Source organism: Manis pentadactyla, chromosome 9 (genome assembly GCF_030020395.1).
Source record: "Manis pentadactyla isolate mManPen7 chromosome 9, mManPen7.hap1, whole genome shotgun sequence".
NCBI classification, from domain to species: domain Eukaryota; kingdom Metazoa; phylum Chordata; class Mammalia; order Pholidota; family Manidae; genus Manis; species Manis pentadactyla.
Genome location: NC_080027.1, coordinates 37,365,811 through 37,392,558, shown reverse-complemented (window position 1 = coordinate 37,392,558; position 26,748 = coordinate 37,365,811). Strand labels below are relative to the sequence as shown.

The 26,748-nt window shown below is 53.4% G+C and overlaps 2 protein-coding genes across 4 annotated transcripts in view; both read left to right on the top strand.

The window, feature by feature from the left end:
• CAPN5 (calpain 5) overlaps positions 1 to 11,888 on the top strand; it is a 50,164-nt gene extending 38,276 nt beyond the window's left edge. For all 3 annotated transcript variants that reach the window (XM_036895485.2, XM_057507199.1, XM_057507197.1), the window contains 8 exons: positions 770 to 963; positions 1,563 to 1,640; positions 4,010 to 4,205; positions 5,157 to 5,279; positions 6,505 to 6,701; positions 7,535 to 7,650; positions 8,224 to 8,360; positions 9,284 to 11,888. In XM_036895485.2, the coding sequence (XP_036751380.2) occupies positions 770 to 963; positions 1,563 to 1,640; positions 4,010 to 4,205; positions 5,157 to 5,279; positions 6,505 to 6,701; positions 7,535 to 7,650; positions 8,224 to 8,360; positions 9,284 to 9,466 (1,224 nt within the window). In that variant the 3' untranslated portion in view covers positions 9,467 to 11,888. The remainder of the gene's footprint in view (positions 1 to 769; positions 964 to 1,562; positions 1,641 to 4,009; positions 4,206 to 5,156; positions 5,280 to 6,504; positions 6,702 to 7,534; positions 7,651 to 8,223; positions 8,361 to 9,283) is intronic.
• A 1,563-nt stretch (positions 11,889 to 13,451) lies between these two features.
• MYO7A (myosin VIIA) overlaps positions 13,452 to 26,748 on the top strand; it is a 78,150-nt gene continuing 64,853 nt past the window's right edge. The window contains exons 1-2 of the mRNA XM_036895464.2: positions 13,452 to 13,761; positions 15,708 to 15,770. Coding sequence (XP_036751359.2) covers positions 15,753 to 15,770 — 18 coding nt within the window. The 5' untranslated portion in view covers positions 13,452 to 13,761; positions 15,708 to 15,752. The remainder of the gene's footprint in view (positions 13,762 to 15,707; positions 15,771 to 26,748) is intronic.

Sequence of the window (26,748 nt, the reverse complement as noted above, 5' to 3'; positions counted from 1 at the left end):
CTCAACCAACACTCCCTATCCCCAGCCCTCTCTTACTGGGATGATGGGTGTTGTGCAAACAAGTAGGGAAGAGAGTATTTTAAGTAGAGGATATAGCTTTTGCAAAGTTGGTAGGATATGAATCATGTGGAATATTTGGACTATGACAATTCTATGTGACTGATGCACAGGAGAATAAAATATGAGCTGTAATTGCACTGCTAAGTTGGGGCTTGCTAGAAGGGCCTTTTCCATCCTAGGCATCTCCCTCAGTCAGGTTTGAAACATTGGAAGCTAAGAGGTGGCCGGAGCAGGGGAGAGATTCCTGCTGGTGCCGGCCCAGGCCTGGGCACCTCCAGAGCACCTCTTACCCCCTTGACTGCATGTGTGACTGACGGGAAAGCTGGGGCTCAGGGAGGGCGGAGTGTGAATCCAGCCTTGGCTGGCCAGTGTTGATAAACTCTCTGGACAAGTTAAAGACCCTGATTTGTAGCCTTTGCCGCTTTTTGTGGTGTGAATACTCCCACCACGGTTGATTTCAAGTAAACATTTAACAACCAGCTTGCAAAACTGAGCCAGTGCACCCCCAGGCCTGCCCTACTGCAGCTGCCTTGCTTTGCCCACACTGCTGCTCCCCAGGGCTTTTGTAAAGGGCTGTGAACACGAAGCTCTCAGAGGAGTCTCCCCTTTTGTGAAGCCATTCCCTTCCCATCCTGCAGGGGATACTGTGGCATCCCAGGCTCCAGCCCCGCTGCCCCAGGCCCTGACTTTGAATTGTGTCCTCCTGTAGGCTGTGACAGCAGCAGATATGGAGGCCCGCCTGGCGTGTGGCCTGGTGAAGGGCCACGCATACGCCATCACGGATGTGCGTAAGGTGCGCCTGGGCCACGGCCTGCTGGCCTTCTTCAAGTCAGAGAAGCTGGACATGATCCGCCTGCGCAACCCATGGGGAGAGCGGGAGTGGAACGGGCCCTGGAGTGACACGTGAGGCCCAGAGATGGGGGGTGTGGGCACAGGGCAGACCCCAGTTCAAGGGCCCTGGTTCAAGGGCTTGGGCAAGGGTAGGGGTGGGCTTCCTGGAAGAGGTGGCACCAGGGCTAGGCCTTGAAGGATTTGGGGGAAGGATGACATTAGCAGGAGAATGACTTTGGAGTGGGTGTTGGGGTTCAGCATGGGCAGAGGCCTGGAGGTGGGGATGATTTGACTGGGGACATAAGAGACCAATCTGGTGAATGAGTGAGGAGGAAAACAGGGGTAAGAATGGGGGTGACTGCTCTGTGCTTGGCTCCTGGCCCTGGTGAGGCCAGGAGAGGAGCAGAGCCCAGGCCCCAGTGAAGGAGCCCCTGCCATTGAGGGTCACTGTCCCTTCGTCGCCTAGCCTGCAGCTCTGCTTCCAGACCTCCCGGCCCCTGACATGTGGGAGTAGAGAGGGCTAGGCACGGCCCTGGGGTCCCCAACCACACCCAGGCTGGTGGAGGCCTGGTGCTGAGCTGCCCCGTGTGCCTCTCCCTTGCTGGGGTAGCCCTGGTGAGGTCCCTCCTCTTACACTCCTCTTTCTTCCCTCCCCTGTGCTCACTTCCCAGCTCAGAGGAGTGGCAGAAAGTGAGCAAGACAGAGCGGGAGAAGATGGGTGTGACTGTGCAGGATGATGGCGAGTTCTGGTGAGTGTGCTCCTGCCCCGGGCTGCGGAGCGGCCTCCTGTGTGTGTGGGCAGGGAGCACGGGGTGGGAGGCGGGAGGCAGGGCTCAAGCAGCTTGCTGGTGGCCTTGGACAAGTCACACCATCTCTCTGAGCCTGTTTCTTCCTCTGTAAAATGAATTGGGCATAGTGGACCCTTTCATCCCCATAGTCCCCATTGCCCACCTTGGGACCCTGAGCTGTTCTAGCACCCAAGCTGAGCCCTTGGCAATTTGGCTAGGATGCCAGGGGTGACGATTGACTGGAGGGCAGGGGGCACGCTGGCAGCCTGATTGCCAAGAGCAGGTAGTGCAGAGGGGAGGCCTCAAGGAGGAGCTATGTCCTAAGCTGAGGCTTGGGATGCCTAGGAGCCTCGGTGGGCAAGGAGAGAGACCCAGCTCAGTGGCAAGAGACATACTTGGTTTTGAGAAGAGTGAATTCAGGGAGGCGAGGAGAGTTAGGGTAGGGAGTGGTGGAAACAATGGCAGCGGCTTTGCTTAAAGAGCCCAGGAAGGATTTTTTTTTATTATTCATTTTGTTATCATTAATCTACAATTACATGAAGAACATTATGTTTACTAGACTCCCCCTTCACCAAGTCCCCATCACAAACCCCATTACAGTCACTGTCCATCAGCGTAGTAAGATGCTGTAGAGTCACTACTTGTCTTCTCTGTGCTATACTGCCTTCTCCATGCCCCTCCCTACATTATACATGCTAATCGTAATGCCCCCTTTCTTTTTTCCCGCCCTTATCCCTCCCTTCCTTCCCATCCTCCCCAGTCCCTTTCCCTTTGGTAACTGTTAGTCCATTCTTGGGTTCTGTGATTCTGCTGCTGTTTTGTTCCTTCAGTTTTTCTTTGTTCTTATGCTGCACAGATGAGTGAAATCATTTGGTACTTGTCTTTCTCCTGGCTTATTTCACTGAGCATAATACCCTCTAGCTCCATCCATGTTGTTGCAAATGGTAGGATTTGTTTTCTTCTTATGGCTGAATAATATTCCACTGTGTATATGTATCCCCTCTTCTTTATCCATTCATCTACTGATGGACACTTAGGTTGCTTCCATTTCTTGGCTATTGTAAATAGTACTTCAATAAACATAGGGGTGCATCTGTCTTTTTCAAACTGGGCTGCTGCATTCTTAGGTTAAATTCCTAGGAGTGGAGTTCCTGGGTCAAATGGTGTTTCTATTTTGAGCTTTTCGAGGAACCTCCATACTGCTTTCCACAATGGTTGAACTAGTTTACATTCCCACCAGCAGTGTAGGAGGGTTCCCCTTTCTTCACAACCTCGCCAACATTTGTTGTTTGTCTTTTGGATGGTGGTGATCCTTACTGGTGTGAGGTGATATCTCATTGTGCTTTTAATTTGCATTTCTCTGATGACTAGCGATGTTGAGCATCTTTTCATGTGTCTGTTGGCCATCTGAATTTCTTCTTTGGAGAACTGTCTGATCAGTTCCTCTGCCCACTTTTTACCCAGGAAGGATTTTTGCATTCATTCAGGTTGCACTCATTAGTCCCCACCGTGTGCTGTGCTCAATGCCACTCTTCAGCAGGACCCTTGATTCAGAGACTGAGATACTTTCTGGAGGGGCGTAGGACACTCTGTGTGTAGTGGACACTAAGGGCCCCAGGCAGACCCAGAGGCAGACGGCAGTGCTCCTGGCACCCCAATGAGATTCCTCCTGCAGGAGTCAGGGGACCTGCTGCAGGAAGCACCCAGGCCCTCTGGTCTGGGCCCCTGTGGACAAGGTCCAGTTTGCCTGGTCTGGCTCAGGGGTCAAATTAAAACAGCACTAGAAAACCCTCATCAGTGAGAAGGGCTTCTTCCTAAGGCCTTTCTCAGACACGTTTACACTTGATGCATATATGTGCATGATCTCATATATATGCATATTTGATGAGGGTTGGATACTTCCCCCCGCCCAAGCCCCTGGAGGTATGCACAGCAACATCCTGCCACTGCAGCATCCTTACCAAGGGGTTCCCATCATCACTTTTTTTAGGCTTCACAACAGCTGTGGAATATAATGAATGGAAACATGGTTTATAAACTGTAGAGGGCAGTGCACATTAGTTATTCATATAATGCTATTAATAATTGCAGTAGCCAGCCTTTGCCAACTCCTGTCTGCTGGAAGTTGTAGCACATGCTTTTACTGCATTACATAATTCCTACAGTACTTCTGTGAGATAAGCAGCTATTATATTCATTCCCATTATACAAACGAGGAAACTGAGGCCAAAAGAGACAATGAAGGTTCTGCGTGACATTGTGGTTCAGAGAAGAGTATGTGGTGGGTTGGATGGGAAGACATGCCCAGCCCAGCCCCTTGCACTGCCCAGGATGACCTTCGAGGATATGTGCCGATACTTCACTGACATCATCAAGTGCCGCCTGATCAATACGTCTTACCTGAGCATCCATAAAACCTGGGAGGAGGCCCGGCTGCGCGGCACCTGGACCCGGCATGAGGACCCGCAGCAGAACCGCAGTGGGGGCTGCATCAACCACAAGGACACCTTCTTCCAGAATCCGCAGGTAGGCATTCTCGGGGGGCCCCATCCTGCCCCTCTGTGGGCCTCAGCCACCTGTGCAGTCAGTGGGGGCTGGGTCGGCACATCTGGGTGGTCATGTAGCCCCTAACCTCACAATCTAACCCACAGATGGTAAAAATGAGGAAACGGAGGCTCTGAGAATTAATGTGCATCTTGTCTACAGTTACAGGGACATTTAGAGGCTAGACCAGGAGCTCAGATCCCTTGTTCACACACACACACACACACACACAAATGAGGAAACGGAGGGTCTGAGAATTAATGTGCATCTTGTCTACAGTTACAGGGACATTTAGAGGCTAGGCCAGGAGCTCAGATCCCTTGTTCTCTCACACACACACACACACACACACACACACACAGGGACATTTAGAGGCTAGGCCAGGAGCTCAGATCCCTTGTTCTCACACACACACACACACACACACACACATGAGGAAACGGAGGGTCTGAGAATTAATGTGCATCTTGTCCACAGTTACAGGGACATTTAGAGGCTAGGCCAGGGGCTCAGATCCCTTGTACACACACACACACACACACACACTCACTCACTCACTCACTCACTCACTCACTCACTCACACTGCTGCTCCTCCTTCCCGGGGAATATGGCCAGGCCGGCCCCTGTGGAGACCTCTACCCTGCAGCCTCCTCTCTCATGAGCCTGGCAGCTGCTTGGTGTACTTTCACGGAGCCCTGCCTGCATGTGCACTGTAAGCTGGGCCTCCATGATCTCCTCGAGCCCCCCACCCTTTATGCAGGGCATTATAGGCCCATCTCAGATGAGGGACCAAGGCTCAGGGAAGTCATGCGACTTGCCCAGGCTCACACAGCTGAGCTGGGGCTGGCTGTAGGCTGAGCTTCTAGGGCCCAGCAAGTCCACCGTCAGCTCAGCCTCACTGCAGTGTCTGTCTCCCTTGGCTACACCTGCAGTACATCTTTGATGTCAAGAAGCCAGAAGATGAAGTGCTAATATGCATCCAGCAGCGGCCAAAACAGTCCACCCGCCGGGAAGGCAAGGGTGAAAATCTGGCCATTGGCTTTGACATCTACAAGGTGAGGCCAGCTGGGACCCCACCTCTGTGTGAGCAGAGTGTGGGAGTTGGAGTTTGGGCCACCTGGGCCCAGAAGAAGGACGCTCTGGAACACCTTGATCACCCACACCACCCTGGCCTGCCACTCTGGCCACATAGCTGATGCCATGGGCATGCTGTGGCGTGGGCTGTGTGGAATACCCCCAGAGGCCCAGCCTGCCTGGGGTTGGCGTCCCTGGGGGCTCTCAGCCTGATGTTTTCCTGCAGCAGCCCCACAGGCTGTTTGGCAGATGGGAAGGGGTGGATGCTGATGGGCAGGGCCGGCTGGGGAGGCTCCCTGCTGCTCCCTCCCTGGGGGCTCCAGCCCCTGCCCCCACAACGCCCTAACCCCCACACCAAGTTGGAGGCCTTGCTGGACACTGGGAGAGCCAGGCAGGCTTACCGCTGGCTGCTCCCCCTGCCCCGGGACCCGAGGCCCTCTGCATGCCGTGACCCCCAGTGTGATGACACTCAGCATAGAGGGACACCGTGGGCCGCCTGACACCTGGACCTAATGAACCGCGCAGATGTGCTAGGTGCCTGGTCTGCATCGAGCCCCTGGCATTTGGCATATTCGCTCGTGTCATGACAAGTTGATATCACTGTGTTGGAACATTCATTGGGTGCTGATGTGTTGTGACTTCGACATGTCATGACCTTCACTGATGTGACAATGACCTGTCATCGCCCTTGTCCCAAGAATCGTCTAACATATCCTGGCAGCTGGCAATGTCATTTCATGGACACAAGCTGTGACCTGGGCAGATACTTGGTCTGTTGTGATAGTCAGAGACCCCACAGACATTGCCACCAGGGGGATTCCTGTTGCCCCCACATAAAAGTAGAGCTTTTAATAGCTCTACTGCAATACAGTCCACATACCGTGTGATTCACTCATTTAAAGTGTACGGTGACTCCTAGTGTATCCATACTGTTGTGCAACCATTGCCACAGTCAATTTTAGAACATTTTCATCTCCGCAAAAAGAAACCCCGCACCCTTTAGCCATAACCACCCTGGTCCCCTGCCCCACACAGCACTCACCCCCAGGCAAATCCTCTTCTATGCTGTCTCTGCAGATTTGCCTATTCCGGGCATTTCACTTGAGTGGATTCTGTCGCTCTTGTCAGGGCGGCAGGGGGGAGCTGTGGGGCAGGGTAGGCGCTGGAGCTGGGGGCTCTGTGCCAGCCGGCCCTCCCCTCCCGCAGGTGGAGGAGAATCGCCAGTACCGCATGCACAGCCTGCAGCACAGGGCCGCCAGCTCCATCTACATCAACTCAAGGAGCGTCTTCCTGCGGACGGACCAGCCTGAGGGCCGCTATGTCATCATCCCCACCACCTTCGAGCCAGGCCACACTGGCGAGTTCCTGCTCCGGGTCTTCACTGACGTGCCCTCCAACTGCCGGTATGGGGGCTTGGTTCAGGGCCATGGTTGGTGGACTGAGGCCCACACCAGCCTGACCCAAAATCTGTGCTGTGTCTGCCCTGCAGCCCTCCAGCCTCCCTGGGCTGACACCAGTGCCCCTCTCCGTCCTCTGCTTTCCCCTGTCCCTTGTCCCAGCCTCTCTGTCACATAAAGGAACAGCCTCTCACATGTGCCCAGCACTCCACAGTTCACGAAGAAGCGTTCCCTCATCTCAGCTGCACTTTCTGAACCCCGAGTGGGTGACCTGACCCCTCCATTCTATGGATCAGAATTGGGGATGGAGGCTGGGGAGCATTCAAGGCCAGGCAACCAGTGGCAGAGTCGGGCTAGGCAGACTGCCGAAGCCATCACCATCCGTGCCGGGGGCACTCCCTGGGGGTCCCACACCACCCTCCCACTTGGTAGGCTGCCCACATCCCAGCCTGGGAGGCAGCTTGTGTCGGGGGACCAGGGCGCCTCGGCCTAGGCTGCACTGCTCTCCTGCTGTGCAGGCAAGTCCTTTCCCCTGGTGAGCCTGATACTCCCAGCCTGTAAAATGGGCATGATAATAGTCACCTGTCTCCCAGGGCTCTGTGAGGATTAGACATAAAACCTGTAACATCCCAGCAGAGGGCTTGGCACACAGTAGGTGCTCAGAGAATTGATTTTCCCTTGGGTAGAGACAGAGGAGCTGGAAGCACATGGGGTGCTGCCAGGATGGGCAGGGCCTAGACCAAACACTGCTCCTCTCCCCCTCTCCACTTCTTCCACCCCCTCACCTTCTGCTGTCCTGACCCCCTCTATCACTTGTCCCTCCTCCTGCCCCCTGCCAGGGAGCTGTGCCTGGATGAGCCCCCCCGCTCCTGCTGGAGTTCCCTGTGTGGCTACCCCCAGCAGGTGACCCAGGTGCATGTCTTGGGGGCTGCCGGTCTCAAGGACTCCCCAACAGGTGAGCTCGCCCAGGGAAAGCCCCTTGGCCCTCTTCCCCAGAGAGGTTGCCTCTCCCCACTCCCCAGCCACAAACACCCAGCCTCCAGAGCTCTCCTGCTCATTGAATAAGCAGACCTTCCCTGACGTGCACTCTGAACCCAGCATGGACTCGAACCTGGTGCATAGAGAGGAACCTGCCATGTTCCCTATTCTTGGGCCGCTTCCAGTGTGGTGGGCAGTCAGACACAGAGACAGACAGCTGGGAAGTAGGGCGCAGGGAAGACTTCCTGGAGGGGGTGGCCTTTCTCCACACTAGGATGCTGTTACAGTATGAAGCTTCATTATGTGGAGTAGGGGAGAAGGGTGCTCTGGGCAGGGGGAACAGCATGGGTAAAGGCCCAGAGGCTAGAGATACCAGTGTGCCCCTGCTGTCCCTGGAGGTTAGGAAATGGGCCAGGCTGTGGTCTCCCTTCTTCTGAATACATGAGCTCCGGCTTCTGCTCTGGGGAAAGGTCGCACCTCTCAGACATTTGTCCCCACCGACCCTAGCCCAGCCTCCACCCTCACCCCATGGCCCACACCATCTCTCTAGGGGCTAACTCTTATGTGATCATCAAGTGTGAGGGGGACAGAGTCCGTTCATCTGTGCAGAAAGGCACCTCAACACCTGAGTATGATGTGAAAGGCATCTTCTACCGCAAGAAGCCATCCCAGCCCATCACTGTCCAGGTGAGCTTGCCTGTCCCCAGGGCCTCTCCCAGGCCCCCAGGCTGGTGCTTCCCCATCAATAGAGGCTAGGTCCCACTCTGTCCCTGACATAGTGTGGCCTTGGGAATTCTCTTGCCTGCCTCTCCTGGTGCCCCAGAGTCCCCTCTGTAGGATGAGTGTGTTGTATTAGCTGGTGTGATTTTGAGGCCCAGCAGAGTTAGTGTCCTGGCCAGGGACAGTGGTCCTCTGCTGACCTCGCCCCAAAGTCTTGGGAGTTCCTTCAATTTCCCTGTGGGTGGCTCCACCTGGAAAAGCTGCCCCGAGATGGTATATGGTGGGGGTGGCTATTCCCTGAGAGTAGGGGACCAGAGAGCCAAGGTCCTGGGCACTGGCTTCCTTCCGCTCTCAGGCCAAGGTGGGTGACAGTTCTGAGCTCATTAGCAGGAAGCCCTCTGTCCCCCGGGCCCAGGCTAGCATCTCCCTGGGTGAGAGACCATCTGTAGACAAATACTTGGGGAGCCTGGGGGAGCCACTGCAGGTTTTCCAAGTTTTCACTGGGTCCCACTTGACCAAATCACAGACCCATAGATGGGACTTGGAAGGGTCCCTCGAGGCTGTTGATATAACCTCATATTAAAGGTGGGGAAACCAGGGCAGAGGGTATATCACTTGTCCAAAGTCACTCAAGGTCAACTGCAGAGTTAATAACAACAGACCTCATTCATGGATGGGAGCTTTGACAGATGGGAGGAAGCCTGAGCCTCTGCAGAAGGCATGCCCTTGCCCAAAGTTCGTGGCGAGGCAAAGGCAGTGCAGGGCCAGTTTCCAGCCAGGTTTGCACTGCAGGAAGGGAATTCAAGGCCTTGCCACTGCTGCCAGCACCCCCTGGCCCTGAACTCCTGGTCTTGGAGACAGACTCCCCACCATCCCCTGTCTCCTCCCAGATATGGAACCACCGAGTCCTGAAGGATGAGTTCTTAGGCCAGGTGCATCTGAAGGCTGATCCGGACAACCTCCAAGCCCTGCACAGCCTCCACCTCCGGCACCGCAGTGGCCAGCAGCCTGGCAACCTGCCGGGCACTGTTGCTGTGCGCATCCTCAGCAGTGCCTCCCTCATGGCTATCTGATTCCTACCCGCCTGCCTGACCCGCACAGTTCTCAGCATTGTCTGCATGTCTCCACCAAGGCCCGGCACTAGCCTGGAAGCCAGGGCGCTGGGGTCCTTTTCCCAGCTTTCACACTGACTTGCTGTGTGACCTGGGGAGGTCTCTTCCCCTCTCTGGGCCTCAGTGTCCTGAAGACCCCAAAGCATTCCCTTCTTATGGAGGAATCTTGCCTGACATTTAAAATAGCCCTCCTTATCACAGCTGTCACCACTGCTAAGGGACTTTATCTGTTGAAAACATTTTTCCAAGGCCCTGCTGTCTGCCAACAGAGTGCCAAGAAGATGTCACTTGTTTACACACAAACTGCCACATCCCCAAGCTCCACTCGTGTCCATCATGTCCCAGGCCCACCCCAGTGTTCCAGACCTTGCTTTCTCTGTCACCTCCACCTGGTTTTCTAGCCACCTTGAAAGGACTCGGCTCTTGCTGGGTTCCTGCTTTGGATGGAATTGGAACATGTGCAGGTGACATTTATTCATTGTGTTTTCTCAACCCCTCACCCATCTGTTTATTTATTCAACAGAGATTTGCCAAATGAATAAATGATGCCCATGAGACCCCAGGGTCTCTGGGCCCCTCCTATAGCCATGGGAGCCCAGGCATGTGTCCTGGGCCTCGCCTCCACTCTCAGGTCCTCTCAAAGGCAGACGCCCAGGCACCCGGAGGAGCTGCAGCCACCTCCTCATCCCAGGTTCCAATTTCACTCCAACCTCTGTTTAAGGTCCCTGGAGAGGCGGTGGCAGTGGTAGAGAGGAAGGACCTCTTCGTGTCCGTTGCCCTGATGCTGGAAGGAACATGCCCCCTTAGTGGGCCAGGTGGCAATGGGGGTATGGGAACCCAATGGGCAGGCACATGCTCCAGGCCCCCTCTGCTGAAGACTCAGGCGTTTCTTCAGAGAAGGGACTCTGGGGTGGCGGGCTCAGGCCCTCTGGAATCAGGACACCCACTGGGCTTGGTAGGAGATAGGGAAATCCGCTGCCTGGCCAGAGGCCCCTCTGCCAACTTCCCCCCGACATGCAGTCAAGGAGACCACAGCCCTCTTCTTGCCAACTAGACCAATATGTTCCTTTTAGTCCTCAATGTTCTATTCTTTCTATGTTAAAATATTTTAACCAGGAGTTTTTAAAGGAAAACTGAAAGCCTGGACCCTTTTTCTCTTTTTAAACTCTAGTTCATGTGGTCCTCTGATTTTATTTTGATTCTGCTTGGGGAAGGTCAAGGAGAGTCTTACTTTCTCAGAGGAGGCCTGCTGATGGCTGAGGAGGGTGTTTGTTTTGTGCTTGATGTTTTGCACGTTGGCACCGACTGTTCTTAGGAAGTGTTGATGAGCCACTTAGGGTCTCCTCTGTGTCCTTCTCTTGCTCTAAACCAGGTGACATAAATGAAACCCAGTTGGTTCAAGAATGGGAACTCCTGTGGCCTTGCTAGGCATTTCTTTTGGGAACCTGACTTTTTGACTCCAGATCTGGCTTTTGGGTCCAGTGTCCTAGCTGGAGGCACTGGATTCTTGACTTTGCTTCCTCAGTCCACAGCCAACTCTGCTCCTGCATCCTGGCCCTGCGTTCTCGGCCACGTGCGAGGCCAGGAACCAAATAACAAGGAGGACAAGTGGATTCCTTCTCAGAAAACTGGGATTTCCCCTTGAGAACCTGGGCCTGGGGCCAGGACTCTGCACATGACCAGGAGCAGGTCACCTCCTGTGCCTCAATTCCTCCTTTCTGCAAAGTGGGGCCAATGATTCTTGTTTGTAGCGCTCTTACCAGCAAGCGCTGAATAAGGGCAAAACTGTACCTCTTCTCTATGTATCTCTATACGTACACACTATACACATTCATGTAATCGCCACTTCCTAATGTCTATTACAAATGAAGACTCCTGAGTTGGGTTGGAGAGGCAAGGGCCAGGTAAGCCACTGTGGAGCCTCTGGGACCGACAAATGGGTCTTTGCTCAGCCATGTCCACCTGGGCTACAGGCAAACCAAGACCCACTGGCGGATTTGTGTGGACCTCTGCCTGGGGGCTGGATACTGTCCCCCTCCAACAGAACTGGTTCACAGCCCTGCCCTTGCTTCCTGCCCCTCTGGGTGGGCCAGGCTGGCTCCTGGCTGTGTGGAGTTCCCTGGTCCCCAGGAAGCCCTGGAGACGGGGCAGGTGAGGTTGGAGTTCTTCCAGGCTGGGACTGGAGGGGTGGGTGGGGAGAGCAATTATTCTGTTCATCTGATGCACCCTTCAGTACATGGGGTCCTCTGAGTCCCCATTTGCAGATGGGTGAGCGGCTGGTCCATACCACCCCCATCTCAGCTCCACACCCCTCAGGTCCCACCATGGGGTCAGGGAAGCAGCAACCTGTTCCGTTCTCAGAATAAATGTTACTGCAATCCCAGAAAGATTTTCCTGTGTCCATCTGTTCCTCTCTGGGGAAGGGACAATGGAGGAAGTATTTTCCAGGCTTGGGTGACTGTCCTCCGGCCAAGAGAGACACATGAAGGAGGGCTTGGAAGTCACAGCTGAGGTGGGACCTTGCTGCCTGTCAGATGTGTCTGAACAGAGACCATTGGGGTCATTCAATCATTCCTTCAGCTGGCTTTGTCCCAGGCCATCCCAGGCCCTGGGAATATGGGGGACCAGCCACAATCCCTGCTCTGGGGTCATCGACAGACCAGAAATACTGTGGTCCTGACAAACGCCACACAGATTTACTGGTAAGGCAATGTGGGAGTTACTAGGGTTCTTTCAGCCGTGGAAGGAAGGTCTGTTCCCTGATACTGTTGTGAAATGGAGGCAGGCAGCAACATAAGGGGCCATGGAAGGAGGCGGGCTTGGGGGACCCGGGTGGATGTGGGGAGACTGGAAGGGAGGCTGCTGGGGAGATGCCATCCCCTTGAGCCAGGCAGCTGGCGTGGTGGTGGGGAGAAACAGCTGGGGTGGATTTTGGAGGTAGAATGGACAGAACTTGACTGGGTTGGGGTGGAGAGTGAGGGAAAAATATAAATTAACACCAATTCCTAAATTTCCCCATAGGACTGTGAGAAAAGGACATGATTCTGTGCCCTGCTTAGCGGACTGCCTGGCCCCTGGGGGCTGCTGGGGAAATGGTAGCTGTTAAGGCATCTGGGATGACTGCATATCCCGAGCTCCCCACCCCTCCATGCCCAGTCCGCACAGCTCAGCCCTGCATCCTGCCTGGGGCACCGTGTTCCTCTCCCCGTCTCAGCTTTCCTGTCTGTGTAAGGCTGACATCGCTTGCCTGCCCAGCCTGGGAGGCTCAGCAAGAGGTGACTGGAGGAGAGGTAGATACCAAGTGTCCACGGCTGGCACTAATCCAGAAATGGGGAAGCTGTTCCAGAGCAACTCCTGTCGGGCCCACCCGGCCAAGCGTACTCCAGCAGCCAGGGCTCTTCAGGGGCCAGGATGGTCGAGGCAGAGGGGCAGAGGCTGGGTCCCTGCACACTGTTTCTTTCTGCTCCGGGCGGAGGTTGTGGGCTCCGGCGGGCAGCAGCAACTGTGCCCAGCAGAGGGCACACTTTGGGCTGTGGGGCAGTGTTGAATGACGAGCTTCAGGGGGCATATCCGAGGGGAACCCCCAGGAAGTGGGTCTGGGGCAAGGGGGGTGCGTGTAGAGGGTCGGGAGAGAAAGGGCTAGAAGGCGGGACTTGCTGCCTCCTGCCCTGCTCTACTGGTCCTTTCCTCTCAGAGTCTCCAACAGCCATTTTACAGAGAAGAAACGGGCTTGGAGGAGGGTAGGCAGGGGTCAAGCCTCAGCAAATCCAGGACCAAGTCAGGAGCAGAACGCGGTTTCCTGCCCAGGTGTCTCTGCCAATGAAGGAGGCCGCTGGGGCCGGGAGGCAGCGCAGCCGCAGCCGGCAGGGACCCCATCCCCTCGCCTCCGCGCGCCCAGAGCCCCGCAGCGCAGCCCCCACCCCCACCCCACGCGCTGCCGCAGCTCCCAGGCTCCCAGACCTCGAGGGCCCTGGACTCCGCCTCCTGGGGGAAGGCCCTGGAGTGGGGAGCGGAGGGGAAGGGAGGGCGGCAGTGCCCTCGGACAGCTGCCCTGGGCAGGAAAGAAGGGAGAGACTGAGCAGGGGACAGTCACACAGTGAAAGCCCGAAAGACCCAGAGAGACCCCCAGAGCAAGCCTCGGAGCAAGACAGAGGGAGAGGAGAGGGGACAGGTTGTCCCAGCCCAGTGACCCCAGTCTCCTGAGCCCTCAGTGCAAGTGGCAGCTGCACCCAGGCTGGTGGGCAGCTGGGACCCAGGTAAGCATGGTTGCCCCCCTGTCCTGGGCACTGGGAGAAGGGTTTGCTGGGTTTCTGGGAGTCATGGGCTTGTGCCATCCTGGAGCCCCCTGCCCACCACTTGCTCCTAAGCTGGGCCCCCTGCTACCTCTGGGGTCTCAGCCACAGTAGCCAGGGAATGAAATTGTCCCGAGCCTGGAGATGGAGCCTGGTACCCTGGTGAAGGGAAGAACGGAGGGGCATGGTGTCCATCGAATTGTCTCTGACCAGGGCTGGCGCAGGAGCACAGACATGCTGGGGGTGACACACAGAGAGGCTCTACTGTCCTGTGTCATTGTTTCCTTTGGCTTCTCTCCACATTCTTTATCTCTTGCTTTGCATAAGTCACTTCCTTCCTCCATGCCTCAAATTTCCCATCTGTGAAATGGGAATATGAAGCCCCACCATCCAAGGCTGTTGTGGGGAAAAGGCAAAATCAGGCATGAGTGTAGTAATGTAAATACAGTTATGTGTTCCCTGTTGTCAATTTGAAAAAGTTAACTTGAAAGTGGATTAGTTCGTATTTTTAGGGGAAAAAATGTTTATCCAGTAGCTTTTTATTTATGTGTGGCCCTTAAAATGCTTGCCACTCTTCTACTCCCCAAAGCCCTGAAAACCCTGGTTCTGCTGCCTGATTCCCGTGGCTCACACTGGAGCAGGACGCCAGCATGACACTGGGCCTCCCCTTCAGATACAGCCCCCACTGCCCCTGTCTGCTGGTCCTTGTTGACCTCCTCCTGGCCCCCAGGCGGGCTGCGTGTCTCTGGAAGGACTGTGTGCCCGCTGTGTCCAGGAGCTCCAGGGCAGGGGTCGGGGCTCAGGTGTCAGGCAGTGCCAAGGGCAGAGGATCAAATGCCCCATTGCCTCTGAATGGGCCTTGTGAAAAATTGATGCTCCTTCCGGGGGTAGGTAGGGGGCCAGAGGGACCTCAAGCCAGGACCTGTGGGCTGGGGCTGCCTTGGGTCATCATGCTCAGACCCACAAGTCCTTCCCGAGCCCTATCTGGGCCCAGCCCTGTGCTGTATGAGATGATAGCTGAGCCCCACACCCTGCCTTGGATCAACTCTCTGACTGTGGGGGCAGAGCGGGGACAGATCCTGACCAGACAACATACTATAAATAGGGCTGGACAGAGGGAAACATTAGGGCTTTTGGCAGCCTGGGATGGTCAGGAAAGGCTTCCTGGAGGAGACAGCATCTGAACTGAGCCATGAAGCATAGGTGGGAATTTCCTAGTCATAATTCCAGGCAGAGGGACCAGCATATGTAAACGCTGGAGGGATGAAAAGGACTAGTGGATTTCAGGCATGGTGAGTGCTGAGGCTGGCCCATGTGCAGAGTGGGGAAAGAAGAACGCAGTGAGAGGCAAGACTGAGACATCAGCAGATGCCACATAGTGCTGGGCCTTCAAAACCGGACCCCGGGGACTTAGAGCCTACATCCTGAGGGCAGTGGGTACTCTAGAAGGGTTTTAGGTCATGCTTAGCCTGTGACCCTTCTCTGGGGCCAGACTGCCCCTGTCACCCATACTTCTGTGCAGCCTTGAGCTGGGAGGCTGGACACCAAGTCCTAGTCCTGCATTGCCCTGCACTACTGTGTGAGCTCGGGCAAGCCTTGGTCCCTCTCTGGGCTCTGTTGACTGTATGTCTGGGGGAGGCAGCTGGACTTGCTACTTTTTAGGAGCCCTTTGGGAATCTCTGAATGACAACAGGCAAGAGTAGAGCTGAGCTGCTCTGGGCAGCGAAGCTGGGGGTGGCTGAGACTCAGATCATGCAAGCTGGGCTGTGGCCAAAGGGAGAGAAGCCAGGGAGGGTTCCCCAGAGGGAGGAGGGGCTGGGGCTTTGTGCAGAGCCCGGGTGACCCCAGCCAGGCTGAAGGCTGCCGGGGCCGGCTTGCTCAGAAGCCTGACATGGCCTCTCCCTCTGCAGAACCGTGTCTGGCCAGGAGGCAGCAGGAGCACCTGACGAAGGACGATGGTGATTCTTCAGCAGGTGAGTGCTCTCCACACCCCTAGGCCTTCACCTTTCCATGCCAGGAGTGACCCTGTTGAGTGGCTCATGCTGCCCCATCCCATATTCTTTCATATGCTTAACTGTAGAATACTCTCTCCAATCTCTTCTTTTAGAAAATTCCTATCTATGCTTCAAAACCCAGTGGTGAAACTTCTCTGACTCTCCAGGGCCCAGAATAGAACTACTCCCTCCCAGAAAGGGCCTCCCTTTCTCCCTGCACTCACCCCCCCTGGGTAGAAATTATTTATTTACATACACCTCTGAATCCCCAGACATTCCAGGCAGTGGAACAGCCTGTGCAAAGGCGCCAATGTGGGAAAGCCCTGGGGGAAAGGAAGAGAAAGTGGACAATTCTACTGAAGCCAGAGGAAGAGCCTTGAGCCTGAATGGAGAGCAGAGAGTGGGGGTGACATGGCCAGAGCTGGAGTTCTCCAGGGACAGTGCCCCCTGCTGAGTCCTCAGCCCCCCTTCCTTTCCCAGGCCACAGTGACCCCTGACCCTCAGCCCTTCCCCGTGATCAGCCTGAGACTCTAATGAGCTCCTGGTCTCCGGAGCCGGGAATGTGGGCCCTGAGCCAGATCGGCCTGGCACCAGGCCCTAGGGCTGGCAGGGGGCGTGCTGCGGGGCCTCGCCCGGGGCTTCATGTCCTCCAGGCCAGTGGGCAGCCTTGTCCTGAAGCTGTTTGTCTGTGTGTGAGGAGGCAGGTGTCAGGGCAGGATCCGGATAGACCATCTTCCAGCCTGGGGCTAGAGGAGACCACCCCTCTAGAGCCCCTTGGCCTGAGAGCCTGTTCAAAGGCCTGTCAGAGGCAGCCAGGACCAGTAAGGGAGGGAAAGCCACCTTCACTGTGTGCTGTGTGCTGTGTGCCGTGTGCCAAGGCCCGGGCTGCAGGCAGGCAGTGGGGGCATTCACAGACCTCGGTGGGAGTCCTGTGGCATTTTCCTTTGGGAGGCCTCTGAGGCTGGCCTCTGGTTGACTGGCCCCTCTGCCCCAGCCGCCCCCTCTGAATCCTGGCCTACCTCACCCTGCAGGCAGCCTCTGTAGGAAGCAGGCGTCTGCCAACTCTGCACACCCCTCATGCAGGAAGTACATTTCTGTTACATCTTTGGTCCTGCAAAACGTCCCAACTCTGGGGAGCCAGCCAGATATGTGGCCCCACAAGCATAGCGCACACACCTGGGTTCTGTCTTAGGCATCACAGTTGACAAGTGGGAGAACTTGGGGCACATTCTTCAGCCTTCCTGAGCCTCAGTTTCCTCATCTGTAAAATGGGGATAAAAAAACCCCTCTTTTCCTGCAATGGTTGTTGTGGAAATAAAATACCACGAGGGGTTCATTCACGGTCCTGCTTCTCCCACCTGCCTCCTCAGTCAGCCTCCTGCCCCTCTGCCCTGTCCTGAAAGGCCCACATTCTCTCTCTCACCTAGCCTGTCTGCTGTGCCCACGTTACAGTCTGATCACATGCCTCCTTCTCCCCCTGCTCACCTGGGGCCTCCTGGGGAACCTTGAAATGGGCCAGGGCCTCCATCCTGCCCCTTACTATCTCCTCAGCCCTGGCACCAGCCCACCCAGACATGGAGTTCTGGGCTGAATGAATGACTGTGATCACACCCTCATTTGGCCAGGGGGGCTAGTGAGGCTGGACAGTCAAAAGGATGTTAGAATGAAATGTCCTAATGCATATACAGTGCCTAGCCCAGGGCTAGACACAGCTCAATAAATATTAGCTGCCACAACGAATGCCGCTAATAAAATCATATTAGTAGCATTCCTATGTATGAAAATTGCTCATTCTTTTCTTTCTCTCACTTTATTTGGGATAAAAATCTTAGGAGACCTCGAAGGATATGATGGTTCTTTCCCTGTGTGTAGAATGTCTCCATGTGGGACATATCAGTGCCAGAGATTCACCCATCCTCCATCCATCCATCAATCATCTCAGCCTTTCTGAGCCCCCACAGGGTACCAGGTGCAGGAAACACCTTCACAAAAATGGGCTAAGAATCCAAATCTCTTAACTCATGAAAAAATTTCATTCATTTGTTAAGGGTTTTAATTCTTCAAAAGTAACATCCACATTGGTCCTACTATGTGCCAAGCTTGCTGTACACATGATCTCATTTTATTGCCATAAGGCTATGAGGTAGGGAACTTCGTGCCCATATCACAAGTGGAGAAACTGAAGCCCAGATTTAGACATAATTTAAGATAATTTAGACCCAAGCCAGGGCAGGTCCAGATAGGACAAGGAACCATGATGGGGAGGCGGACAGTAGGGAGAGACCTCCTTGGGAGGCAGCCACTTGTTCTGGGCACAGGTGTGTGACACAGGGAGCAGGCACAGGGCTTATGGGAGGAGAGATCAGACTGCCCCTGGTAGGTGGCATTTGCAGAACATGGGCTCTTTCCTAGGGACCCTGTAGTGGTCTGGGCAGACCATTTTTTGATGGCTTTGGGAGTGGGGCGGGGCTGCCTGGAGATTCCTCACATGCCAGAAGCCACTGCCTCCAGACCCATTCTCACCTATTTATCAAGGCAACACTGAGCCCCTTCTCTGTACCAGGCTGGGCACAAAGGATGCAGAGATGAATTGACTGTTCCCTGTCCTGGAGGACTTATCAGACCAAAGTGAGTGGTGGCTCAGAAGTATGACAAGGACACCCGCTCAGCAGAACTGTGACAGCAGGAGTCCTGGGGGTGGAGTGGGGGAGCCTGGGGGTCGGGGAGGCTTCTGCCCTGCCTGCGGTGAGGGGAGTGTCAGGGAAGGCTCAGAGGCTGTTGAGTAGTTCCTCACACACAGGTTGCAGGTCCAGAACTGAGGTCTCAGCAGGAGAGACTTGCCCTAGGTTGCAAAGCAAACTGGTACTTGTGAAAACCTAGAGATTTGTGGTGCCCACAACCCACTTCTTAAAGGACCTTAGGGAGGGTTTCTGTGCTTCCGTATGATATCATTCCAGCTCTCTGGAGGTGGGTCCAGAATAAGAACTGCATGTACTTTGCCTTGATTCATGGATGGAGGAAGGTTTGAAGATAAATTTGTAGGCTGTGGATAAGAGTAGGATTGACCCTTTTATTAAAATATAATATCCTTTTTTGTCTCCTGTAACAATTTAATTTTTGATTTAAAAATCCATTTTGTCTGATATTAGTATAGCTACCCCTGCTCTTTTTTGGCTACTAGTTGCATGGAATATGTTTTTTTAATCCCTTCACTTTCAACCTATTTGTACCTTTGGATCTAAGTGAGTCTCTTGTAGTATATAGTATGTAGTATATAGTATATGGTTTTTATAAAACCTATTCTTCCAACCTCTGTCTTTTAACTGTAGAGTTTAACTCTTTTCCATTTATGGACAGATTTCTGCCACTTCGCTATTTTTTTTCTATATGTCGTATCTTTTTCCCCCCTCAATTCCTCTACTACTGCCTTCTTTTGTGTTTAATTGATTTTTTTCCCAGTGTCCTATTTGATTCCCTTCTCATTTCCTCATTTTTTCCCTAGTGGTTATGCTGGGGTTTACAGTTAACATCTTACTGTAGATAGCAATCTACTACCAACTTAGCTTCAATAGTACATATATAAAAACTCTGCTCCTATACTACTCCATCCCTCTCTCCTTATATTGTTATTATCAGAAATTACATCTTTATACCCTGTGTGCCCATTAACATAGATTTATAGTTGTTCCTGCATTTATCTTTTAAATCATATTGGAAAAAGGGGGATTAAAAAAAGGAATTACACACCAAAAATAACTGGCCTTTATAGTTACCTGTGTACTTATTTTTACCAGAGTACTTTATTTCTTTGTAGGCCTTCAAGTTACTCTCTAGTGCCCTTTAATTTCAGCTGGAAGGACTACTTTTAGCATTTCTTGGTGGCCAGATCTCCTAGCAATAAACTTCAGCTTTTATCTGGGAATGTCTTAGTTTCTCTTTCATTTCCGAAGGACAGTTTTTGCCAGGTATAGGATTCTTGTTTGATAGTGGCTTTTGTTTTTGTTTTTGTTTTCCAGCAGTTGAAATATATCATCCCACTGCCATCTGTCCTGCATGGTATCCAGTGAGAGATCAGCTCTTATTCCTATTGAAGATCTTTTGTATACAATGAGTCAGTTCTCTCACTATTTTTAAGACTTTTCTCTATGTCTTTGTCTTTTGGAAGTTTGATTATACAATGTCTCAGTGTGAATATTTTTGAGTTTATCCTACTTGAAATTTACCTGAGTTTTTTTGGGGAGGGGGTATGTAGATTTATGTCTTTAATTAAGCTTAGGAACTATTTGGCTATTATTTCTTAGAATGTTCTTTCTGTCCCTTCCTCTCCTCACCTTCTGGTGTTCTATTATGCATATGTTGGTCCACTTAATATTTTCTCATAGGTTTCTTAGGTTCTACTCATTTTTCTCAATTCTTTTTTCTTTCTGCTCCCCAAGCTGGATAATCTCAATTAACCTATTGAGTTTGCTGGTTTTTCCTTCTGCTTGTTCAAATCTGCTACTGAATCCCTCTAGTGAAATTTTATATCAGTTATTATACTTGTCAATTCCAGAATTTCTGTCTGGTCCCAATTTCTGTCTCTTTATTAGTATTCTCTGGTGAGATTTGTTCTAGTTTCCTTCTTCTTTGAATGTATTTAAGACAGCTGACTGGAGTCTTTGTTAAGTTCAATATCTGGGCTTCCTCAGGGTCCATTTCTATTAATTTCTTTTTTCCTGTGAATGAGCTATACTTCCTTGTTTATTTGCATGCCTCATAATTTTTGGTTGAAAACTGGACATTTTTAATATTAAATGTGATAACTCTGGAAGTCACATTCTCCCCTCTCCACAGGGCCTGTTATTGCTGCTTGTTGTGAGTTGTCATTTCGTTTAATGACTTTTCTAAACTATTTTTGTGCTCTCCGTGTGTGTGGTAACTGATGTCTCTAAAACACCAAGAGGGGATAAAACCAACCACCACCCAAAAACAAACTCTCAGCCTTTGCTGCTGAGCAGTGTGTGTGTGGCGGTTTTGGGGGGCATGCCTTCAATGCTCAGGCCATTTACAGCTCTGCCCAGCCTTCACTGCATGTCTGCATGGAACTTGAAGATCAGCTGGAGGTGAGAGCTCAGGGTCTTCTCAGGCTTTTTCTGAGCATTTGTCTAACCCTGGGCATGTATGTGGTCTTCTATATTCCCCCGTATTTACAGGAGTTTTTCAAAGTCTTTATTCCCTGAAGCATTTCACTCCCCTGCCTTTCCTCCAGGCTTTGTGGAGTGGCTATTATTGTTTGCTACCAGAGATTATTTTTTCCCCTGGTGGCAGTGGCTAGTTCATTTGCTCTTAAATGTTTTTAGCCATGCTTTTCATAACTGCTTCTCTGCTGTGGGAGCATTCCAAGTTGGGGAAGTAAAGGCAAGCCCTTTGTGTTATTCCTTCAGAGAGCCCCCAAACAAGTTAAAGCTACCATAATATTTTGATACCAAGGTCTGTTCTGCTCCCTCTGGCCCCAAGAATCCACACCAGGGACACAGGCTGCCATCTGCAAAATTACCACCAGGGCAGGAGATTGGGGAACGGGTAGGTTAAAACATCACCAAGCTCTCCTGCTGGGTACAGCTACCTTTCTCTCCATGAAATGTTCAGTTGGTCACTGAAAACCTTTGAATATTTTCTAGAGTTCCAGTAAAGTTGATTCTCACAGTTTTTGCCATATTTTTTGCTGTTTCTATAGAGGGATAGGTTCTTAGAGTTCCCTACTCTGCCATCTTCCCTGAAATCACTTACTGATAACAGTTGGCCTCTATTTCTTGAAAGCTTTTTGTCCCAACTTGCTATGTATCCTTGGGTGGGTCCCTTTATGCCCTCTGAAACTCAGTCTCCCCATCTGTAAAATGGATGGTCGGAATAGGAATGGATAGTGGTGTGGTGGGGTGAGGGCAGCACCATGGGTCTGTATGAGGCACCAAGAGGGTACAGAGATGAAGGTGGTGGGGAGGGGGTGTAGGGACCAGGAGGCAAATGGCTCAGTGGAACTGTGGTGGATGGGTGGGGTGGGTGGGTGGGTGGCAGGGAAGAGGATAGTGGGGTGAAGCATTCCTGGCAGAGGCTGCAGCATCAGCAAAGGTGAGGATGGGGAGGCCCTATCCTATGTGGTCAGGGCAGCCAATGAGGCTGGAGCAGCAGTGAGCCCTGATTCTGGGAGACCTGGTGTGATGCCAGAGTGGGTCACAGGTGAATCACACTTGCCTCTCAGACTTGGTGTGCAGGCCACCTGCCAGGAAGGGGCCTATTCCCAGGCTTCAGTTGAGGGGTGGCCTGGGTGTAGGGGGTTGAGCAGTGGGTCTGGGGCAGGCAGGGCCAGGCTCTCAGCTCTTTGCTGGGTCTCCCTCCTCACCTCCCTGTATACATCAGGCCTGTTTTACCATCTCTTCCTTCTCAGCTTTCGCTTCTCTGTGCTTTGCTGTTCTCTCTTCTGGACTGCCCTTCCCCTCATGTCTGCCTTCAAAATCACAACACCCTGGGGTCACTCCTAACATGATTTCTGTTCCTAGGGATGTCCGTGAGTGGGTGGACAGGAACAGGAGCACTTGTCCTGGGCTGACTGGGGGCAGGAGCCCTCCTGAGAGCAGGGTCCCAGGGAAGGCACAGGAAGTGGGTGGGAATCACCGCAGTTAGTCTGCTGCTCCCTGGGGCTGGAACAGGGGGTTGGGGCAGAAAGACGCCCAGGTCCAGCAGTCGGTTCTGAGTTCTATGTGAGGCATCTCTGTCTCCTTCCTTGCCATTCACCCTACTCCCCAGCGTGCTTTGCTTATTTATTGTGGGAGCAGTTGGGCTTCCAGGATTCCAGACAATTGCAAGAACCCAAAATGGAAGCAAAAGGCCTTGAAGAAAGAAAGGAGGAACAAGGAGAGGAAGTTAAAAGTCAGTAGGGAGAGGGGGGAAGGCAGGAGCAGGAGGATCACAGGGCCTGGCCATTCCATACTCTCGGGCTGGGATGGCTGCCCCTACAGCTCACCACCCAGCATGGCGTGGTCCCAGCGGGTGCCTAGTCCTGTGTGGTTGCCAGCACACAGGAGCCCAGCTGATGCCCGCTGTGGGATAAGGTCTGAGCCGTCTTAGGAGTGTGTGGCTGTCCTGGGGAACCAGGGGACCCTCTCCCCCAGGCCTCAGTGCCTCCTCTGTCTGCTGCTCTCAGAGGCTGGGTGAGCAAGACCGACTCTTTGGGAGCTCCCCTCATAATCCACCCCCCAAGATTTTTATCTGCCATCACTTCCCAGAAGCAGCCATTGAGCTAGAAAGATCTTTGCATCACCTTTCCTTTAGTCTTAAAAGTTCATTAAGTTTTTTGTGTTCTACTCCATAACATCCCCATGTTTCTCTCCATTGAAAACATACTGACTCTTCTCCAAAACTGCAGTAGACTGAGGGGCTCCACGTGTCGCGCCACAGCCCGCAGCTGGTCTCATTTATGCGGGGGCCGCACCTGGCTGCCGGGTTGGCGCGCGCTGCGCTCCCGTCCCCGGGAAGCCGGCCGGGAATCCCGGCAGACGCCGGGGAGTTGGGGTCCCGCCGTGATGGCAGGGGGCCGAGCGGCGCGGGCGCCCCCTCCACGTTCCCGCCCGCGGGCGTCACCTAAGCCGCCGTTGCCATGGGCCCGAGGCAGGTGGCCGGGTTTAGGGTTCCCGGCGGGCGGCGCGCGCGGGATTAGGTGAATTAGGGATCCCGAGCCCTGCGGCCGCCCTAGCCGCCGCTGGACCCTCCAGACCATGGAGCCCCCCGCCCACCTCGCGGACCCTGGCCGCCCCGCCGAGGCGCGCGCCAAGCAGCCCGGCAAGTGGGCGCTGGTGCGCAGCCTGAACCAGGCATTGAAGGCCTACGCGGTCATGCCGGTGAGTCCTGGGCCGGGAGCGGGAGGCCGCACCCCGGGACCCCAGCCCCGGGCCTCAGTTTCCCCGCCTGGCAGAGTCGCAAAGCCCCAGGGTGCACGCAGACGGAACCCTCCAGGGTGAACGGCCCCTCCTTGGGTAGGTGGCTTTTGCATTCGTGGAGGGGCCGAAGGAAGAGTGGCCCGCGGGTCCCCTCTACTTCCTAATATTAGCAACTGGACACGGCTGTGCTCACAGGTGCCCTGGGCAAGTCGGTCAGCGCACCCATCTCACCTGGGAAAGTGGGACTACTGAACTAGTGTCCCAGCGTGAGTATGAGGATGCGTGAGGGAGGAAAATGTCCTGAAGCAGACCCTTCGTCATTCCGCGACCAGGGACTGCGGCCCAGGCCCTGCCCCGGCGGTAGGGGGTCGGTTAGTAGGATCGCAGACTGGGCTGTGGCGAGGGAAAGCGGGTGGCCGCCAGGGACAATGTGCATTCGCCTGGGTCTCTCATCTGCGCTTGCCTTGACTCTCAATTTAAGGCTGAATATTGAGGCCCAGAGAGAGGCTTCCTCACAGACACACAGTCTTAGTGGCAGAATGGGGACATAAACCTAAATCTCCTACATGTTCACTGTGGATGTGTGCCAGCTTCCTTGGGGGCAGTCCCACCAGGGTTTGGGGGTTCCCTTGAGAGCTTTTAGATGAATTCTAGGAAATTCTAGGAAGTCTGGGGATGGGAGACTCTGCTCCCACCACTCATGTGACAGCAGAGACCCTGGACTTGCCCCAAGTCACAGCCACATGAGGCATGTGTCACAAATTGGATTTTTGATTCAAGGTGAGGTACCTCATGGGGTGCCCCCCAGTGGGGTGGGTAGGACTGGCGCAGGATGCAGTCATGGATGCGTGGAGTCCGGTCATGGCGACAGGAGGCGCTGGTGGGATTAGACCTGGGGCCCAGGGCCCTTTTCCTCTCCTTCCTCTTCGTCCCCCATCAAGCGAGTTTCATGTTCTTTTGCATCTTCCGTCCCTCACTCAGCCAGTGACTCTTCTCCCACCCTGTTTGAGTTCAGGCTCTGCCCCACAGACGCCCATGGTTGTTGGTCACTGATTTCATGAATGACTATGGCCAAGTTCCTTTCTCATTTTGGGCTTCAGTTTCCCCATCTGTAAAATGAGGACCCTTACAACCCGCCTGCATTCTGATGCCCCAGGGACTTTGCCTGGAACCATGGGAATTCTCCCCTAGGAGGTTCTCAGGTCCCAGAATCTTTCCTGAAGCCTCTTAGCTGCCATTTTAGCCTCTTTCCTCCAGTTCAGACCTAGAGCAAAGAAAGTTAAGTCACTACCTTCCAGGTAACAGTCCTTGATTATGAGAGTTCTAGTCACATCTGTTCGCTGTGTGGCCCTGAGCTCATCACTCAGCCTCTCTGAGCCTCCATTTCCTGTTCACAGTTCTTTTATTTTGGTTATTCTCTTTCCCTGGGTGGGACCCATTTTCCACTTGCCAGACTCTGTGCTGGGTCAGGGGATACAGATGACTGGGAGAGCCCCCTGCCTTCCGCTGAAGCTCCCAGCTTGCCTTTTGGCCCTAAACCATCGCAGCCAAGGGCCCCAGCAGTGCTTCCTGTTTTGTCCACAGAACCGGGTTCAAGCCTAGACCAGGGGAGGGAGATCAGGAAAGAGCACTGGACTTGGAATTTGTCAGGCTTGTGTGGTCAGGCAGCAGCGTCTGGGGAGGTCTCTCCCTGCACATTAGGTGAAACCTCAGCCCACACAGGTGAGGATTTTTTATTCTGACAGAAAGAATTCTCAACCAAGTAGGTTGAGTGTAGGTAAGGAAGGAATTAATTAAAGCAAGAGTAGAAGCAAATGTCAGCAGGCGTGCAGGCTGCAGAGAGCAGAAGAGCAGAGGGAGGAAAGGAAAGTTCATTAACTGCTGCTTGGCGTAGGGCAAGTCCCTTGGCAACTCCCATCCGGTGTCCAGTGTCTGCTTGAATCTTCATGGCATGGTAACTAAGGCCCTACCACCCCAGGATTTGGGGGAGCCGCGGAGCACTGGATGGAGTGCGATTATGTTCTGAGAACTACTTCCCTATTGGTCTGAAATGAAACATAAGAGAGACAAGGATTGTGTTAAGACTAGAAAGCTGAATGAAATAGCGAAGTGACAGACACTGACCACCAGAGGTGGAGGTTGGAGACTTTCCTTTCCTCGCTCTGCTCTTCCTGCTCTCTGCAGCCTGCACACCTGCTGACATTCACTTCTACTCTTGCTTTAATGAATTCCTTCCTTATCTACACTCAACCTACTTGGTCGAGAATTCTTGCTCTGTCAGAGTCAAGAATCCTCGCCTATGTGGGTTGAATCTTGTCTTTATCGTGGAGAAGAGTTCAGAGACAAGTGCAATTGGTACATGAAATAATAAACTTTATTTGACATAAGACAGTACACACTCAGAAGGGAGTGTGGGCGACCTCAGCAGATGCACTCAAGGGTTTAGAGTTTGGGGCTATAGGGCCTTTTAGGTAAGGGTCAGCATGAGGCATGATGTATACAGGTGATTCATAATTCCTTTGAAGTTTTGTCTCAAGAATAGGGTTATTTAGGTGCCTGTTGATCTGGATCTCGGTGTTCTTTATCCACATAGGTTCACTTACACTTCGGAGGTCTATCTCCTGTCCTGGTTACAAAGTTACTTAATTGATTAAGGGGCTGGAAGAAAAGGAAAAACAGCATATAGATTAAGTTAAAGAGAAAGCTGGGCCTTTTTCACAGGCTAAGTAGGTTTTATGCATGACCTGGTCCCATGTCCCTGCCCTGTCTCACTTGGGCTTCATTCCCGGCTTTACCGCAAAACAACTGTGTGAACTTAAGCAAGTTTCTTGAGCTCTTTGAGGAGATGAACTGTAGATAGAATCCTCTGCCTAAGACTTGCCATGAGGTTCAATGAAATAGTTTATTGCAGGGAAGCATCTAATTACTCCCTGGCCCGTTGTTGGGGGGTGGTGAGCTAGCATAGGGGATGGTCCTGCTCCAGCTGGGCCTCCTGGAGTCTGGCAGTGTCTCTCTTTCTCTCTCACACACATACACATTCTCAT